This window comes from Schistocerca piceifrons, chromosome 5 (assembly GCF_021461385.2).
Source record: "Schistocerca piceifrons isolate TAMUIC-IGC-003096 chromosome 5, iqSchPice1.1, whole genome shotgun sequence".
In the NCBI taxonomy this organism is placed as follows: domain Eukaryota; kingdom Metazoa; phylum Arthropoda; class Insecta; order Orthoptera; family Acrididae; genus Schistocerca; species Schistocerca piceifrons.
This window is the reverse complement of record NC_060142.1, coordinates 159,506,920-159,524,311: the sequence shown is the minus strand read 5'-3', so window position 1 is coordinate 159,524,311 and position 17,392 is coordinate 159,506,920. Positions and strand designations below refer to the sequence as shown.

The 17,392-nt window shown below is 39.5% G+C and overlaps 1 protein-coding gene across 2 annotated transcripts in view; it reads left to right on the top strand.

The window, feature by feature from the left end:
• Positions 1–17,392, top strand: part of LOC124798050 — a 97,154-nt gene that overhangs the window by 32,363 nt on the left and 47,399 nt on the right. For both annotated transcript variants that reach the window (XM_047261275.1, XM_047261276.1), the window contains 2 exons: positions 5,968–6,095; positions 6,181–6,294. In XM_047261275.1, the coding sequence (XP_047117231.1) occupies positions 5,968–6,095; positions 6,181–6,294 (242 nt within the window). The remainder of the gene's footprint in view (positions 1–5,967; positions 6,096–6,180; positions 6,295–17,392) is intronic.

Sequence of the window (17,392 nt, the reverse complement as noted above, 5' to 3'; positions counted from 1 at the left end):
CAGAATGTAAGCAGTAGTGGAGAGGATTATCAATGACTGAGAGATGAAGAGAGGAGAGACTGGGAATGAGAGAGATTGCAACAAAAAAAATTAATTGGGAGAATAATGGAGACAAGGAGTGAAACCAAATAAAATAATGCTACAGAAACTGCACAATACAGTAACACTGAAAGGGAAAATGAAAAAGTAAGTAAACTCAAAGAAAAGAAAAATGCCCATGTTGGAAGTGAAAACAATTTTAGAGGCTCCTTTTAGTTGAACCCAAGTGCATGACAACAACCAAGCTTGCATTGCAATACTAGTTCTAGTTCTTCCCTATGAAGTTCTGAAGTGCTTGTCCCAGCAGTTTTCCATATTACTCCCATGACTTAGTTAGCATTGAAGTTATGATTGCTCTATGGGCGAAGATTTAAAAGTAAAGCACAATAATTTTATTGCCAGAAAGTTTTAATACAAAACAAAACAAAAAAAATCGCAAATGGACTTACACCTTTTACTCATGTTTCTAGATGTCACCAACGTTCTCAGGACATTTCTCCCATCATGGTAACAGTTTCAGAATGCCCTGCTTGTAGAAATCCATTTGATCAGAGTATAGACATCTGTAGACTCCTGATTTCACTTCCGCATCTGTCGCGAAGTGTTCACCAGCCAGGAATTTCTTCATGGGACCAAGCAGATGAAAGTCTGTGGGTGCAAGGTCGAGACTGTAATTTCGTTTCGGGGGCACTTCCCACCCAAATTTTGTGATTTTTCACGAACAGGAGCAGCAACATGGGGCCGAGCATTGTCACGAAGAAGTTTGACACTGTCAGCATTAGTGTTGTGGCACTTGTCAAGAAGGGCATGACGCAACTTAACCGACGCTTTAATGTAAGCTGCAGCATTCACAGTGGTCTGGTGCTCATCAAAGTTAACCAATAACACACATACATATCCCAGAACATAGTGGGGAACTGGCATGTTTCCACTTCATAGAGACGTGCTTGGATTTGGATGTGTAGCAGTACACCCATGACTCGTCACCATTGACTATTCTTTTCAGAAAGTCATGCCCTTCTGCAACGTAATGTGTTAAGTGATCCAAACTTGTCATCATTCACGGGCTCTTGTGGTTGTCAGTCAGGTCATAGGCACTCAGCGAGCACCAGCTTTATGAAATTTCAACGTGTCGTGAACAGTATTGTACGCTGCATGATAAGAAATGTTGAACTGCTAGGATAAGCACATGCTGATCGTTCAAAATTGCTCCCTCAATGGCTCTGACATTCTGTAGAGTTGCAGCTGTTACCAGCTGCCTGGAGCATAATGAATCTCTAAGCTCTACATGGCCATCTTAGAAGAATGCACACCATCTGGAGACATTTCTATGGTCCATACAGTCATCCCCATACATGCCATGCGTGCCCCTGTGAATTTCACTCTGTGCCCTTTGGCCCCTCAAATATTGAACTACTCTTCGCTGCCCTTCACAAGTTGACAACAGAAACATATGTGCCATGTTTGTTTCATAGTTCTGACTTCTCTCGGTACAGCTGCACATAAAAACAAAATACCCTTTGTAGTGCACACTTCAAACTATATCTTTGTGAAATTTTGACTTTTCAGCTGCAATACCAGGAGAGATAAAATTATTGTGCGTTACTTTCTGATCCTCCCTTGTTGTACAGGTGTGTGTTCTACAACATGTTATTCTGTATTACTATCCTGCCTGTGTTCATTTTTTCTTCGTGACTGCTTGGCGGCCTTTGTACAAGTCTCATTCAGTAAGTCCTTAGAAACAGTTAGCAAAACTAATTATTTCAGGATTTATTATTTTTTAATTTTTTAACTTAGTCTCCTGTTAACTCTAGAAGTTTTTCCAAGAATATCTCCAACTTTTTTAAAACGTTCAAAAAGTAAGATTTTGGTAGAGTTGTAAAATAGGTATCTGTTTGGACAATGACCTCCTCGTTCAATGTGATCTATCATCCAATTGGCCATTTTTCCATGTACAGAAATAACGAAAAATACCATAGCCGGCCAAAGCCGGTGAATACTGTTACGTCCAGCCCCGTCTTCAGTCTTGTTGGGACTAGGAATCCTGCATGCTTGGCTCACTAGACAAACAGTCAAACAACTCATATTAAAGAGTTTTATTACAAGTAATCAAATTCAGTACTTAACTTTGGCAATTAAACAGATGCATCGCAAGCAAAGGGCAGCATATGAAATAACCACTCTTCGCAGTGACCACTGATCTATAACTGACAGAAGTCTTTCCTGAACTGCTATCGAGGTGGCTACTGTTAAAGCTGCTATCAATCTGCCTAACATTGATGCTGCTATCCGAGTCACTAATCTTGAAGCTGCTATAGAATTGGGGCCGCCACCAATCAGGTGCAGTGCTTATGTTGTCTTCACATAGGAGCCGCTGCTATCACTTTGTCATCCTGGAAGGGAGGTCGGTCAGCATGCGATCGGCTGACCTCTTCTCACAGCCTATTCTTTGTTGTTCTGGACTGTCATGCCGGCACTTGACTTTTTGCCTTAACAAACACAGTGTATTTTGCAATAATTCAACTTTAATTCCATAATTTTAGCCATTGAAACTGCGTGTGTACACCCGTGCCTCATTCTGATGGAAGAGGGTCTGTTTGTTTTTCAGATGAAGATGTTTTTCTTTGATTTCTTCACTCCACTGGTGCAATAGCAATGCATAATACTACACAGTTATTATTTGCTCCTTTTTCAAGTAATTGAGATAAATGATTCTGCATGCATCCCAAAGAACCGTGCCATCACCTAACTGGCCAACCTCACTGTGTTCACTTTCTTCAGAGCCCATTTGCCCTCAAAACACCAGTGTTTTGACTGTCCCTTAGCCTCTGGATTGTAGTGGTGTATCCATCTTTCATTCGACAGTTATGTATCGATGCAGAAAGCCAATAGGATTTTGACAGCAAATGCCAAAACAGCCTCAGGATTGACCACGTGGTTGCGCGTATTCTCCACTGAGAGCAAACTCAGCATCCATCAGGCCAAAATTTTTTTCACATCCAGTTCTTTTGTACACAATTGAAAACACTGAATCTTGCAATATACCTGTGGCCTGAACTATTTCAAACACCTCAGTTTGTTACTCACTCAAAACTATATCATGGATTTTGTAAATCATATCAGGGTTGGTCACTTCCACGGGACATCACGAATGCTGTTCATTTTTTGTGGCTGCATGACCCCATTTAAACTCATTTACCCAATTGCTAAGAGCTGTGAACACAGGAACAGATGTGCTGTAAACTTTATCCAACTCAGCTTTGATCTGTTTTTGGCGTTTTAAATAGAAGTGTTTAATCATACCTCTAAACTCAGTTTTTTCTGTGTTGTGAAATAAACATGATCTTGTTGCTTCAATCAGCTGGGACAATAAAACCATGTTGCCAGAGATGTGAAAATTGTATGGTGAAAGATCTGGGCTGTACAGAGGGTGTTCCAGCATTTCCCAAACACATTGCTGAAGAATAGCCTTCATCGGATTGGCAGTGTGCTTGTGGGTGTTACCATGCAACAGGATGATTCCATCTGACAGCCTGAAGGCAAATGCCAAAGCCATTAGTGGAAACAGCCCACATCTCCCCCTACAAAGAAATCCAAAGCTGTTCATACAATTTCCGCTAAGGTCAAGATGACCCTCGTCTATGACTGCAAGGGCCCTCTGCTCGCTGAGCTCCTCTAACTTAGAACCACAATCAGTGCACAGTACTATGAAGACACTTTGCAGAAACTGTGACGTGCCATGTAGTCAAAACACACAAGAATGCTCTTGGACGGAAACCTCTTGTTGCACAATAACGTTCACCCCCGCAATACCAATCAGACGAGAGCTGTGCTGTAGCAATTTGGTTGGCAAACTCAACAACATACTCTGTACAGTCTGGAACTTTCACTGTGTGATTTTCACATCCTTGGTGAGCTGAAGAAAGGCATGCATGGAGATCGGTTTTGTTCAGAAAAGAAAGTGTGGGAGTGAGTGCAGTTGTGGATCTGGCAGCACCCAATTGTGTTCCACAAAACGGGAATTGACCATCTCATCTCTCAGTCTTTTTAATTCATGTGGTGGTTACTTTTGAACGGGTGTTCTGTTTTCATTTGGTTATTTAAAAGAAAGCAGTAATAGCCTGTAATGTTAGTACGCCATGGGAAGGAGTTAATTGCTTCAGGAAATTATTAAATAAGTCTGCAAAAGACAGCTACACTCAATTCAGTCATGGTCCAGAATTGATAAATTTGTTGTAAATAAAAGTGGTTTGAGTGCACTCCGTTTATGTTCCTGCAACTCTCACTCCTAATGCACGTAGTTTTTGTTGTTGTTGTCAGATCTCACACATGAGTTTCCGTGAACTCAAGAGATTAGAACTTGCCTTTGAACATATTCTTGCATCCTGACATCTTTTGGGCTTTAACATCTCTTTGTGTTTAACCCTCCCTTCCCCCTCTCATTTTTCATTATTATTGTCTTTTTCCTTATTATTTTTTATTATATTTTAATTTGTATTTATTTCTACATCTTATTCAATTTATTAATGAAAACAATTAATTACTGATAAAATTATTTAATTTGATAGATGAAAAATCTACTCACCAAGTGGCAGCAGAAGGCACATATAAGACTGTTGTGCTATCCAATTAAATAATTTTATTCAATTAATTGTTTTTTATATTCTTGGGCCTTGTACAGGTAGTTCACTCTCATCCAGGGGTATGAGATCTGAGTGACCAGCCTCTTCTTTGTAACCACCCCTACCTGTGTGACTTTCCTTACTAAGAAAAGAACTAATAGTTCAAAATCAGGGACTGTTACTTTTGATTTTGTGTGTTTCTGTTGGTAGTACTAAGAAGTTTGCCTCCTGAATGTAAGTATTGGCCAGCTATTCTGCCTCATAATTTTATAATTGACACAGATTAACTTCTCAAGCTGGATGATGTAATAAATTCACCACTACATAAATTTGCTTCTGAAAGTTAGCAACAAGCAGAAATAGCATTACAGAAAATGGCTTCCCAGTGTCTGGCTACCAAGTGTATCTCTACATAAAATTATTACCCAAGGTAGTGCAAAGGAAACTACATAATAGGCTCTGTTGATAACATACAGTACCCTATTGTAAAGCACTGTTGATGACACGTAGCAGTCCTAAACTTGCAGCCTAAAACTCACTCAGACATTCAGGACTTGTTTTTCGAATGTGAGTACTCAGCAATGTATGGACAGAACCAACTGTAAAACTGCTGCTTAGTTGCTACCAGTCTCACACACAGGCAGTGTATTGAAAGTAAATACACATAATCGTTTACATTAGAACATTTCGGATCTCTGGCCCGGTTTCACCATGCAAGCTCTTTGAATTGTTCTTTCCAGCACTAGTACTTGAGAACTTTCAGGGGAGAAGTTGGCAGCAAGTGTTTGATCTGTACTACAAAAATGGACTCAGCTTACACTGATTCTACATGTTTTGGTGTACCTCTATTTGTCTCTCCCCTCCACTTTTCACTCTGTTCTTTCATTGCCTTATCACCCCTTTAAGTGTGCTGTGTCTCTCTTGACTAGGCATTCAGTCCTACTTATAAGTTTTGCATCAGTTTGCAATTTAGTTTTGTTTTGGAACCCTTTTCTTTCTAAGTGTAATAAACATATAATTTGATTTCAGCATTTAGTAATAAATGCATTATCATTATTCAGCGTGTGTTCTCCTGTTAACATTCATTCCTTATCAGCAATTGTAAACTTACATTATGCATGATATTGTTCATTGCACTTTTCAGTTTGAAATTTTACTCTCACAGAATTCAGTTCTCTGTATAAGTTTATTTTTACTAAAATGACTTAAAGAAATGTTGTTATTTCATTTTATTAAATTTTTATGTGCTAGCATTTAGTGTGAGTTACAGCTTACTTTTTAAAGAAACTGGGGCTCTTTTTATCAGCCTAGAGTCAGGAGAAGAGGAAGAGGACATCACTAATCCATTACGAACAATAGGCCTTAATGGTGAAGAGAGATTATCTGCCAGTGAACTTCGTGAACAGCTCCTCATGCTTCTTGATGTATTCCTAGGTATAAAATTTTAAGTAGTTGGGTCTCTGTGCTAAATACGTGTGTGTAATATTCTTTGTAAATAAGTAAATTTAAAATGTTTCAGCTAATGGTGGGGATCCTAATGTAACAACAGGCATAGCAAACTCTACATTATTCCACATTGTTTTATCTGAGAATGACCCAGATATGGAAGTGGCACTGAAATTGTGTGAAGCAGGTAAAATTGATATCAGTTTCCCTTTTTCAGCATCTTAAACTCTTTGAGATCAGCAGCTGTTACTTATTGACAGTATTTAGGAAAAGGATAGATGGCTGCTCACCATAAAGTGGAGTTGCTGAATCACAGACTGGCACAACAAAAAGACTGTAACACATACACACACACACACACACACACACACACACACACACACACACACACACACACAACCACTGTCTCTGGCTGCCTCGGCAGAGAGAGAGAGAGAGAGAGAGAGAGTGTCAGAGGTCAAATTCAGAAGAAGGCCTTTTGGCCGAAAGCTTACTTGTTTAGCAGTCTTTCTTTGTGCCTGTCTGTGATTCAGCACTCCACTATATGGTAAGTAGCACTATCCTTTTATTATATTGTCATTATTCCATCCTGGATTTTCAGCTGTTAGTTACTGTAATAATTATTCTGCTTATATTAAAGTGCAGGACAGTTTTTAAAAAAAATCACTCTTTTGATGTGTTTGATGTCATTTTTATTGTCTTTTTATCTTATGCTAATGTTTTTATGTGTATCTAGTGATTAAAATTGATAGCCCCTAAAATATATTTTTTATAGTCTAGTGTTTGGTTACAATTCTCCCACCCCCACCCCCACCCCCACCCACACGCATGCATGCATGTGCACACATGCTCACAATCTTGCCCGACCCCCCCCCCCCCCCCCCCCCATACACACACCTTCCAGCACCACATGGTCTGGGGCAACCAGGAAAAACCTGGGAATTTTTTCTACCGAGAGAAAACTGGAAAAAACCTGGGAATTTTTTAGAATTCTGGGAATTTTTCATTGTTTCAGTTTTCAGTATTGTTTCTTTTTTTAAAAAAATTTTTGACTGACATGAAGTGATACTCTAACAAAGATTATTTATCCAGCTACTGCAGAATAATACAGCAGCAATAAAACATAAACGATAGAGAGAGAGACACCAAAATGAAGGTTGAATTGCAAAGAAAATGTGCCATTTACAACTAAACACAGCACACACAAAAGCGTTTGCTGGCAACAAAATGTGTCAAAGGCTTTAGGATAAAAATTATGCAATACTTTGTGACAACATATTGTTTCAGATGAGCATGATGTCACAACTGTTTACATTTTCTAATGGGTCATGAGAAAATATTCCAAATGGTGGTTTGAGAAGAATTACTTTCAAAGCAAATTTTCTTTTAAGCAAGATGAATTATGTCACATGTGAGACTGTCCAATGAATTTCATAAATCACAGAGCGGTTGACTCTCATTCAAAACTTAACACTTTGAGGACCAGCCACATAGAAAAATGTTAGGCCCAGGAGACCAGCCATTTATGCCATTATTTAAAATTTTGCTGGTACATCTGAGTTTGATATATCTTAAAGACAGCACAAGCGAAAAAGGACCAATTTTACGTGTGAAAACTAGCTTTGCTTGTAACCATACTATATGTACGTTAATTTAAGCCATTAACTTTTCCTATATGTGTGTTCATATTATGTAACAGTGATGTTGCTATTGGCTGATGACATCATGTGCCCTATGGTTTGAATATCTGCTGTCACTGGCTGGCAAGAACACACGACATGAGCTATAATTAGCTGACAAAAGCCCATTGCAATCTCGATTTCAGTGCTTTGGATATTAATATTTCGTATTGTATTGTCATAAAAAGAAAGTAGGCAGTGTGTAGGGTATCTACAGGTCATGAAAGTCATGAAAAATAATGAAAATTAACAGGTGATAGTGAAAGTGATGAAAAGCTAATGAAATCATGTGGGTGGTAATCAATTTTGTTTTGGCAATCGTGAGGGGTAGGTGTAGATGGGAAAATTTGGAGGTGTGGCTTTGTTGAGGTATATATGTGGTGTAAATGCATAATAGAAATAACACATAGATTGTAGCTCCACCCATGATTGCGTTGCCATTTCATATGTTGCTGGAGGATTATCAGTTAGAACAACTGTGTCTTTAATTCTGTCCACACCCACTTCTGTTTGACTCTGTAATGTGCATCTTTTTGGAAAGACATTTCCTGGAAGGCTTTTAATAATTAATATAAAATTATGGTAATTTCAATCTCCTTTTTAAGGTGTTAAGAACAGTCAGAGTAAAATCAATTTCTAATTAGCTGAAATGTTTCCCATGCCATATTATTACTACTCATGGACTATAACTTGGCATTTGTCAAGCATTTTGTGCGAAAAATTAGTGCCAGAGGCTTTTCATGTGTAAGGTACACGAAAGAGAAAAGATCATTCAGCATTGGTACATTCATTAGTTTCAGTGGAGCAAAACAAATTGCCTTTTGCTGTAGTAAAAACAGTATCAGCACGGTCACAAGTTTCTTCTGAACAGAGTTTGAATGGCAGTAATGAATTACCATGACTTGCTCCTGCTACAACCCCTAAAACTTCAGCAGAAGAGAGTTCCAAAACAAACTGGTTGAAACATTTTTTAGTTACTGATGAAATGGTTTATGAATAAAGTCATCTCTCATTCATCAGCAACAAGTTCTGAAAACACACACACAGATATATATATATATATATATATATGGTTATAATAGAGGGAAACATTCCACGTAGGAAAAATACATCTAAAAACAAAGATGATGTGACTTACCAAATGAATGTGCTGGCAGGTCGACAGACACACACACACCCAATACAAAGTTTGCCAAGGTAATCCCATTCCTGATGTCCAGGCGGAGCTTCAAGGAATCCTCAGAACCTTAGGCCCCCTACAAAACCTTTCACCTGACTCCATCAACCTCCTGACCCCACAGACACCCCGCACCCCTACCTTCTACCTTCTTCCTAAAATTCACAAACCCAATCATCCCGGCCACCCCATTGTAGCTGGTTACCAAGCCCCCACAGAACGTATCTCTGCCTACGTAGATCAACATCTTCAACCCATTACGTGCAGTCTCCCATCCTTCATCAAAGACACCAATCACTTTCTCGAACGCCTAGGATCCTTATCCAATCCGTTACCCCCAGAAACCATCCTTGTAACCATTGATGCCACTTCCTTATACACAAATATCCCGCACGGCCAGGGCCTCGCTGCGATGGAGCACTTCATTTCACGCCGATCACCTGCCACCCTACCTAAAACCTCTTTCCTCATTACCTTAGCCAGCTTCATCCTGACCCACAACTTCTTCACTTTTGAAGGCCAGACATACCAACAATTAAAGGGAACAGCCATGGGTACCAGGATGGCCCCTTCGTACGCCAACCTATTCATGGGTCGCTTAGAGGAAGCCTTCTTGGTTACCCAGGCCTGCCAACCCAAAGTTTGGTACAGATTTATTGATGACATCTTCATGATCTGGACTCACAGTGAAGAAGAACTCCAGAATTTCCTCTCCAACCTCAACTCCTTTGGTTCCATCAGATTCACCTGGTCCTACTCCAAATCCCATGCCACTTTCCTTGATGTTGACCTCCACCTGTCCAATGGCCAGCTTCACACGTCCGTCCACATCAAACCCACCAACAAGCAACAGTACCTCCATTACGACAGCTGCCACCCATTCCACATCAAACGGTCCCTTCCCTACAGCCTAGGTCTTCGTGGCAAACGAATCTGCTCCAGTCCGGAATCCCTGAAGCATTACACCAACAACCTGACAACAGCTTTCGCATCCCGCTACTACCCTCCCGACCTGGTACAGAAGCAAATAACCAGAGCCACTTCCTCATCCTCTCAAACCCAGAACCTCCCACAGAAGAACCACAAAAGTGCCCCACTTGTGACAGGATACTTTCCGGGACTGGATCAGATTCTGAATGTGGCTCTCCAGCAGGGATACGACTTCCTCAAATCTTGCCCTGAAATGAGATCCATCCTTCATGAAATCCTCCCCACTCCACCAAGAGTGTCTTTCCGCCGTCCACCTAACCTTCGTAACCTCTTAGTTCATCCCTATGAAATCCCCAAACCACCTTCCCTACCCTCTGGCTCCTACCCTTGTAACCGCCCCCGGTGTAAAACCTGTCCCATGCACCCTCCCACCACCACCTACTCCAGTCCTGTAACCCGGAAGGTGTACACGATCAAAGGCAGAGCCACGTGTGAAAGCACCCACGTGATCTACCAACTGACTTGCCTACACTGTGACGCATTCTATGTGGGAATGACCAGCAACAAACTGTCCATTCGCATGAATGGACACAGGCAGACAGTGTTTGTTGGTAATGAAGATCACCCTGTGGCTAAACATGCCTTGGTGCACGGCCAGCACATCTTGGCACAGTGTTACACCGTCCGGGTTATCTGGATACTTCCCACTAACACCAACCTATCCGAACTCCGGAGATGGGAACTTGCTCTTCAATATATCCTCTCTTCCCGTTATCCACCAGGCCTCAATCTCCGCTAATTTCAAGTTGCCGCCACTCATACCTCACCTGTCATTCAACAACATCTTTGCCTCTGCACTTCTGCCTCGACTGACATCTCTGCCCAAACTCTTTGTATTTAAATATGTCTGCTTGTGTCTGTATATGTGTGGATGGATATGTGTGTGTGTGCACGAGTGTATACCCGTCCTTTTTTCCCCCTAAGGTAAGTCTTTCCGCTCCCGGGATTGGAATGACTCCTTACCCTCTCCCTTAAAACCCACATCCTTTCGTCTTTCCCTCTCCTTCCCTCTTTCCTGATGAGGCAACAATTTGTTGTGAAAGCTTGAATTTTGTGTGTATGTTTGTGTTTGTTTGTGCGTCTGTCGACCTGCCAGCACTTTCATTTGGTAAGTCACTACATCTTTGTTTTTAGATATATATATATAACACACAGTTACACAAGGATAAGTTGTCATACATAATTACTTATGGACTTGGTCCTCATTTCCATAATCTCCTAGATAATATTCAGGAAAGTTGGATTATTTTGTGTGTCAATGATGAGAGAGTTTAAACAAAGATGTCCAGAAGGGGCAGATGGATTTGGTGGTTCGTTTCTGGGATCAACAAAATCAGCCTATATCCACAAGATATTTAACATCTATGTTTTTTAATTCTACCACGTCTTCTGATTTACAGTCAAGTTTCCTGAAGGGTCTCAATTGTTTGAATTTGTCACCTAAGAATATAATTCAGATTTCAATCAATGGGCCAAATGTGAACTCGAAGATTTTGCGTGATTTGCAAGCATTTCTAATCAGTGAAGAAGATAACGAGCCACAAATATTTCATTGTGGCACTTTTTCACTTCATATAGTGAATGGAGCTTTGAAAACTGCTCATAACAAAAGTGGTTGGAATGTTCATGAATTTTTTAGGGTGATCTGGTACTTTGTGAAGGATTTTTCCTTCAAGGAAAGCAACATTCTCAAATATCACAGAGTTTTCCAAGTTTCCTCTCAGATTTTGTTCTGTAAGATGGGTTGGAAATATTGAAGTCATTAAGAGAGCTGTAGAACTTACTCCACATTTGAAGAAGTATGTTGCTGAAGTACCGGGTGATCAAAAAGTCAGTATAAATTTGAAAACAGAATAAATCACGTAATAATGTAGATAGAGAGGTAAAAATTGACACACATGCTTGGAATGACATGGGGTTTTATTAGAACCAAAAAAATACAAAATTTCAAAAAATGTCCGACAGATGGCGCTTCATCTGATCAGAATAGCAATAATTAGCATAACAAAGTAAGACAAAGCAAAGATGATATTCTTTACAGGAAATGCTCAATATGTCCACCATCATTCCTCAACAATAGCTGTAGTCGAGGAATAATGTTGTGAATAGCACTGTAAAGCATGTCCAGAGTTATGGTGAGGCATTGGCGTCGGATGTTGTCTTCCAGCATCCCTAGAGATGTCAGTCGATCTCGATACACTTAACGACTTCAGGTAACCCCAAAGCCAATAATCGCACGGACTGAGGTCTGGGGACCTGGGAGGGAAAGCATGACAAAATTGGCGGCTGTGCACATGATCATCACCAAACAACGCATGCAAGAGATCTTTCACACGTCTAGCAATATGGATTGCCATCCTGCATAAACATCGTACGTTCCAGCAGGTGTTTATCAGCCAGGCTGGGGATGATACGATACTTAACATATCGGCGTACCTCTCACCCGTCACGGTAGCAGTTAGCGCCATCTGTCGGACATTTTGTGAACTTTGTTTTTATTTATTTATTTATTTATTTTAATAAAACCCCATGTCATTCCAAGCATGTGTGTCAATTTTTACCTCTCTATCTACATTATTCCATGGTTTATTAAGTTTTCAAATTTGTACTGACTTTTTGATCACCCAGTACATTAAAGGCCACCTGAAAGTAGAAACTTTGAAACATTAAAATATCACTTACAAGATAAACATCTTTGTGCAAAACTCGAGTTTCTTATGTCATTATCAACTGAACTTTAAAAGAGTTTTGAACTAAAGAGTAAATACCAGTCAAAGGACTCTCTTTTCCCCTATTTGTACAAAGATTTGTTCAGCTTAATGTATAACATTGCTTTTCAGTTCATAAAGAATACTGTTATGGAAATGGTGACACATTCTAGCACATTACTTGCTATTGATGTTACCAAAGCATGTAATCATAAAACAACTCGTCATGTACATATTGGGTGTGGTGCCACTGCTCGTAGCATGAACTCCATAGAAAAGGATATCCTTATTTTCGGAAATGAGTGCACAGGTGTTTCATAAAGTCTGTATCTAGAAACTGCTGAGAAGAATTGAACAATGGAAACTCCAGGTAGGAATATCAATAATGTAGAAAAAGATAGATTGCTACTTACTGTAAATATGACACATTAAGTTGCAGGCAGGCACAATTAAAAGACACTTACACATAAGCTTTCAGTCACAGCCTTTGTCAGAAAAAGAGAAACACACACCATTCATTCACACAATTAAGCGCACCTCATGCATGTATGATCTCCAGCTCCTGCTGCTCGGGCCAGAATGCCATGTGGAAGGGTCTTTTAATTGTGCCTGTCTACAGCTTAACACGTCATCTTTACAGTAAGTAGCAATTCGTCTTTTCCCACATTGTTAATTGCTGACAAGAGTCCTTTGAAATTAAAGATAGTCAAACGTGGCTCATGTTTAGCACCCCAAGTTACACAGAGCTCCATTTGGAGAAGTTCTTGAGTGGCAGTTGCATTTTAAGAATTTGTGTCAAAAAAACATATGGCTCCATCAACAAATTTGTGTCAAAAAAACATATGGCTCCATCAACAAATTTGTGTCAAAAAAACATGGCTCCATCAACAGTGATGTAGTGAAGAGAGATTACTTTAAATTTTGTGACTATTCTAAAAACCAACTGAAACAATTCAGCCCTAAGAAGGACACATTTGATCACTTTCTGATGAATTTTATGCAAAGTGTGGACCACCACTTCATCAAGTTCATGCAGAAACTGTTATCCATTTTTTGTGGAAGTGCTGTAGTTGATGGAGTATTTTCTGTTAACAAAGAAGATTTAGTTGTAAACTTAGAAAAAGATGGAATTGTTGCAGGAAGAAGTGTTTACATTGCAGTAGAATCATTAGGTTGTTTACTTAATAGTGAGAAACAACTTAATGTAGACATAATAAAATCAGTGACACTAACTGTGAAGAAAGCTTAATCAAAAACGCCTAATCTTAAAAGGAGATCAGTTCAAAAAATAAAAGAGCTTAAAAAAATGAATGATTATTGAAAATACAAAAGAAGCAGGTGAAGTTCTGGATGTTGAAAGTTCAAGTTTTAGCTAAGAAACTTAAACACTGGATATTTTACTGCAAAGTTTAATATTTGACATAAATTTTGTACCTTCAGAATTGTTATAGTTTCTTAAGGAAAATTGTAAGTTTTCCTATGTTACGATGTTAAAACAATTTGTATTTTAATAGATTTTATTTCAACCAGCTTTCAGGTTTATAATAAACTGTACGTGTCATTCCACCACCCATATTTTCAAGTGATCATGAATATAACTAAAGAAATAATGAGAAAAGTTAGGAAAAGAGCATGAATTTGATCCTCTGAAAATCTGTAGACACCCTGTAATGGCTATCCGTAGCTTTCTTTTATTAACTGGCCTATCTACTATGTCTTCATTTTGTAACTTACCGTTCTCCTAAATATTCAACATTTTTCACTATTCACATGTTTCCAGTTTCTTATTAGCATGGACCATGTTGTCTTCCATAACACACTGTGCTCCAGATGTACACTTCAGGAACCTCTTTCTCAATTCCATCTCAGTGTTTATTACTGGTAGGACAGTTGTATTTTATTTTCCCCACAGGTCTACTTGTGATGTATTCTTTGCATTTCCTGTTTCTGTGTACTCTTCCTTCATAGACAGGAGAACTCTCTCACTTCTGCTACTGTGTCATTTTCAGTTTTATTAGGACCTAAGTTGTTGGTTCTACTATGCAACATCCCCCTCATCTTACCAACCATGTTGTTGTTATTGTTGTTGTGGTCTTCAGTCCTGAGACTGGTTTGATGCAGCTCTCCATGCTACCCTATTCTGTGCAAGTTTCTTCATCTCCCAGTACCTACTGCAACTTACATCCTTTTGAATCTGCTTAGTGTATTCAACTCTTGGTCTCCCTCTACGATTTTTATCCTCCACGCTGCCCTCCAATGCTAAATTTGTGATCCCTTGATGCCTCAGAACATCTCCTACCAACTGGTTCCTTCTTCTAGTCAAGTTGTGCCACAAACTCCTCTTCTCCCCAATTCTATTCAATACCTCCTCATTAGTTATGTGATCTACCCATCTAATCTTCAGCATTCTTCTGTAGCATCACATTTCGAAAGCTTCTATTCTCTTCCTGTCCAAACTATTTATTGTCCATGTTTCACTTCCATACATGGCTACACTCCATACAAATACTTTCAGAAACGACTTCCTGACACTTAAATCTATACTCGATGTTAACAAATTTCTCTTCTTCAGAAACGCTTTCCTTGCCATTGCTATTCTACATTTTATATCCTCTCTAGTTCGACCATCATCAGTTATTTTGCTCCCCAAATAGCAAAACTCATTTACTACTTTAAGTGTCTCATTTCCTAATCTAATTCCCTCAGCATCACCTGACTTAATTCAACTACATTCCATTATCCTCGTTTTGCTTTTGTCGATGTTCATCTCATATCCTCCTTTCAAGACACTGTCCATTCCGTTCAACTGCTCTTCCAAGTCCTTTGCTGTCTCTGACAGAATTACAATGTCATCGGCGAACCTCAAAGTTTTTATTTCTTCTCCATGGATTTTAATACCTACTCTGAATTTTTCTTTTGTTTCCTTTACTGCTTGCTCAATATACAGATTGAATAACATTGGGGAGAGGCTACAACCCTGTCTCACTCCCTTCCCAACCACTGCTTCCCTTTCATGCCCCTCGACTCTTATAACTGCCATCTGGTTTCTGTACAAATTGTAAATAGCCTTTCGCTCCCTGTATTTTACCCCTGCCACCTTTAGAATTTGAAAGAGAGTATTCCAGTCAACATTGTCAAAAGCTTTCTCTAAGTCAACAAATGCTAGAAACGTAGGTTTGCCTTTCCTTAATCTTTCTTCTAAGATAAGTCGTGAGGTCAGTATTGCCTCACGTGTTCCAATATTTCCACGGAATCCAAACTGATCTTCCCCGAGGTCGGCTTCTACTAGTTTTTCCATTCATCTGTAAAGAAATCGCATTAGTATTTTGCAGCTGTGACTAATTAAACTGATAGTTCGGTAATTTTCACATCTGTCAACACCTGCTTTATTTGGGATTGGAATTATTATATTCTTCTTGAGGTCTGAGGGTACTTCGCCTGTCTCATACATCTTGCTCACCAGATGGTAGAATTTTGCCAGGACTGGCTCTCCCAAGGCCGTCAGTAGATCTAATGGGATGTTGTCTACGCCTGGGGCCTTGTTTCGGCTCGGGTCTTTCAGTGCTGTGTCAAACTCTTCACGCAGTAACGTATCTCCCAGTTCATCTTCATCTACATTCTCTTCCATTTCTATAATATTGTCCTCAAGTACATCGCCCTTGTATAGACCCTCTATATACTCCTTCCACCTTTCTGCTTTCCCTTCTTTGCTTAGAACTGGGTTTCCATCTGAGCTCTTGATATTCATACAAGTGGTTCTCTTTTCTCCAAAGGACTCTTTAATTTTCCTGTAGGCAGTATCTATCTTACCCCTAGTGAGATAATCCTCTACATCCTTACATTTGTCCTCTAGCCATCCCTGCTTAGCCATTTTGCACTTCCTGTCGATCTCATTTTAGAGACATTTGTATTCCTTTTTGCCTCTGTTACCCAAGGATTTCTGCTAGCCCTCATCTTTTTACCTACTTGATCCTCTGCAGCCTTCACTACTTCATCCCTCAGAGCTACCCATTCTTCTTCTACTGTACTTCTTTCCCCCATTGCTGTCAATTGTTCCCTTATGCTCTCCCTGAAACTCTGCACAACCTCTGGTTTAGTCAGTTTATCCAGGTCCCATCTCCTTAAATTCCCACCTTTTTGCAGTTTCTTCAATTTTAATCTGCAGTTCATAACCAATAGATTGTGGTCAGAGTCCACATGTGCCCCTGGAAATGTCTTACAATTTAAAACCTGGTTCCTAAATCTCTGTCTTACCATTATATAATCTATCTGATACCTTTTAGTATCTCCGGGATTCTTCTATGTATACAACCTTCTTTTATGATTCTTGAACCAAGTGTTAGATAAGTTATGCTCTGTGCAAAATTCTAACAGATGGCTTCCTCTTTCATTTCTTCCCCCCAATCCATATTCACCTACTATGTTTCCTTCTCTCCCTTTTCCTACACTCGAATTCCAGTCACCCATGACTATTAAATTTTCGTCCCCTTCACTATCTGAATAATTTCTTTTATCTCATCATACATTTCATCAATTTCTTCATCATCTGCAGAACTAGTTGGCATATAAACTTGTACTACTGTAGTAGGCGTGGGCTTCGTGTCTATCTTGGCCACAATAATGCGTTCACTATGCTATTTGTAGAAGTTTACCCGCACTCCTATTTTTTTATTCATTATTAAACCTACTCCTGCATTACCCCTATTTGATTTTGTATTTATTACCCTGTAT